Raw genomic sequence first — 2,316 nt, forward strand, 5'->3', positions numbered from 1 at the left:
AAGCTTGCCTAAGCAGGCGCTTTAGACCACTGAGCTATCTCGCCAGCCCTATGTGACATTCTTGAAATGTCAAAACCCTAGAGACAGAAAACAGATTAGGGGTTGGAAAGCCAGGCAGGAGGAGGCAGACATCGCTGTAAGAGCCACAGACTGATTTTGGTGGCTATGGATGTTCTCTTGTCTTCGTGCCCTGGTTAGCAGACTTCACCATAACTCTGCAAGACGTCATCATTGGATCAAAGTCCATAAAAGGTATGAGACCCTATTCGAATGGCTTCCTACAATGAGTCTACAATAAATAAAAAATGATTTGACAGGTGACACCCATAAATACAACTGACTATATAGGGACAATTACCTTTATGATCCCCACTCGGTCTTCAAATGACTTGAAGGTGGCAGAGTTCCTTTAAAGAGAAAGGAGAAAGCTATAGGTATAAACAGCAATCTCAACGATGCCTTCTTCAACCTGAAGGGCTTCAGAACTAGCCTCTTGTCAGGAGCCCTGACAGCATCCTGAGCGCTTGCAGAAAAACTGTCATCTACCAGACAGGGCACAGGGTACCCCAAAAGGAACCCAGCCAGCATTCAGTGACTTCCCAGCTCAGAACTAACGCCTGTCAACTGAGGCAAGCCCAGATGTTACAGAGGCACTTCAAATCCTAAGTGCTTGGCACCTCTCTGCCACACTTTAAATAGATACCCTTGGGACCCAGGTATGGTGGCACATACCTATAATCCCAGCATTCCAGAGGCTGAGAAAGAAGAATCTCTAGTTACACATCACCATGACTTACAAAGCCCCTGTCTCACCCACCTACCCCAAAACCCCTGCCTCTTCTGCAGTAAGGCTGTGGGAAGTCCTGGAGTCTCTCATTCACATTTCTCATAGAAGTGGTTCTGGAGTAAGACAGCAGAGAAAAAAGTGGGCCATCCCCCACCTCATGGCCTCATACAACCAAACCTCCAAGACTCCCTTGATGCTCCAGGTGTGGTAGGAGATGCCTGTAATCCCAGCTCTTGGGCGGTTAAGGCAGAAAGATCAATACAAGTTCAAAACCTGTCTGGGTGGGGCCAGGCAGATGGCTCAATAGAATAAGCACTTCCTTGGCAAATGCAAGGGCCTGAGTTCAATGGACTCCCCTGATAAGAATGGTCTGTGCTTGGCCAGGCACGATGGTGGTGCATGACTTCTAGCAGTCCAGAGGCTAAAGTAGGAGGACTGCTGTGAGTTTAAGGCCAGCTTGGACTGCATAATGAGGTCCTGTCTCAAAAAAGAAAAAAGGGGCCAGGGAGATAGCTCAGTAGAATAAGAGCTTGCCTGGCAAAAGCAAGGGCCTGAGTTCAATTCCTGCTCCCACAAAAATAAATAAATAAATAAATAAGTAAATAAATAGGCTGCATTAAGCTATGCTATGCCTGACCAAGAGATGACGACCAGTACCATTCCGTGGCCTGTTAAGAACTAGGCCACACACAGGAAGTGTGCAGCAGGCAGGTGAAGCTTCATTTGTATTTATAGCTGTTCTCTGATCCCTGGTGCCAAAAGGGTTGGGTACTGCTACTCTAGAGGCATTAAGATAGGATCCTCCGTAAGCACCTCCCTGGTAAGTACAAAGTCCCAAGTTCAATCCCCAGTACCTCAAAAAAAAAAAAAAGAGCCTCAGTTCCCTAAGTTCTTCCTCAGCAGCCTAAAGGGGTCTTTTCTAGTCCTTAGCCAACAGGAAGCTGCCAGGAGGATGAAGTCTTACACTGGGGATACAAGAAACACAGGTATAACTGATGGACGCTACCCTGCCCCCACCCAGGGACAGCACAGCTCTTTTTTTCTTTTTGGTACTGAGAATTGAACTCTGGACCTTGTGCTAGCCAAGCAAGCACTGTGCCGCTGAGCTGTATTCCCGGCCCACAGCTCTGAAATAACAGAGGACAAGTGTACTTTACCTCATGGCTGGCATACTTATCGAGTGGCGAATGGAGTAGCTGCTGCTTGGAAGCATGGTAGAAGCAGAGAAGGAAGCAAGTTAGCACAGGGCACCAGACTGGCAGGCACTTGATCACAGGTCAACCACCTTTGCAGGATAGAAGAGGCACCCCATTCTGGCAGAACTGGAATGGGCCCACTATATAATGCCAGAAGGACAGCACCCTCCAGTACCTCTCTCAGACTCCCAAGGGTTGCCCAGGCCAGCTAGGGGAGTGATTCTGAGGCAGAATAGTAACACAGGGGGCTGGTGAGATGGCTCAGTGGTCTAAAGCACCTACTTAGAACAAGCTAAGCTAAGCAAAACACAGGGACCACGGTTCAATCCCCAG

The 2,316-nt window shown here is 48.2% G+C and overlaps 1 protein-coding gene across 18 annotated transcripts in view; it reads right to left on the minus strand.

Moving 5' to 3' along the window:
• Tpd52l2 (tumor protein D52 like 2) overlaps positions 1–2,316 on the minus strand; it is a 21,364-nt gene that overhangs the window by 1,860 nt on the left and 17,188 nt on the right. For 8 of the 18 annotated variants that reach the window (XM_012517573.2, XM_023704274.1, XM_004644140.3 and 5 more), the window contains 2 exons: positions 1,945–1,986; positions 359–407 (listed from right to left, as the gene is read on the minus strand). The exons of 1 other annotated variant lie outside the window; for it this stretch is intronic. In XM_012517573.2, the coding sequence (XP_012373027.1) occupies positions 359–407; positions 1,945–1,986 (91 nt within the window). 9 more of the 18 variants (XM_012517574.2, XM_012517571.2, XM_023704280.1 and 6 more) reach the window with 6 other exon arrangements.

Source organism: Octodon degus, unplaced genomic scaffold, assembly GCF_000260255.1.
Source record: "Octodon degus isolate 3935 unplaced genomic scaffold, OctDeg1.0 scaffold00194, whole genome shotgun sequence".
Taxonomy (NCBI): domain Eukaryota; kingdom Metazoa; phylum Chordata; class Mammalia; order Rodentia; family Octodontidae; genus Octodon; species Octodon degus.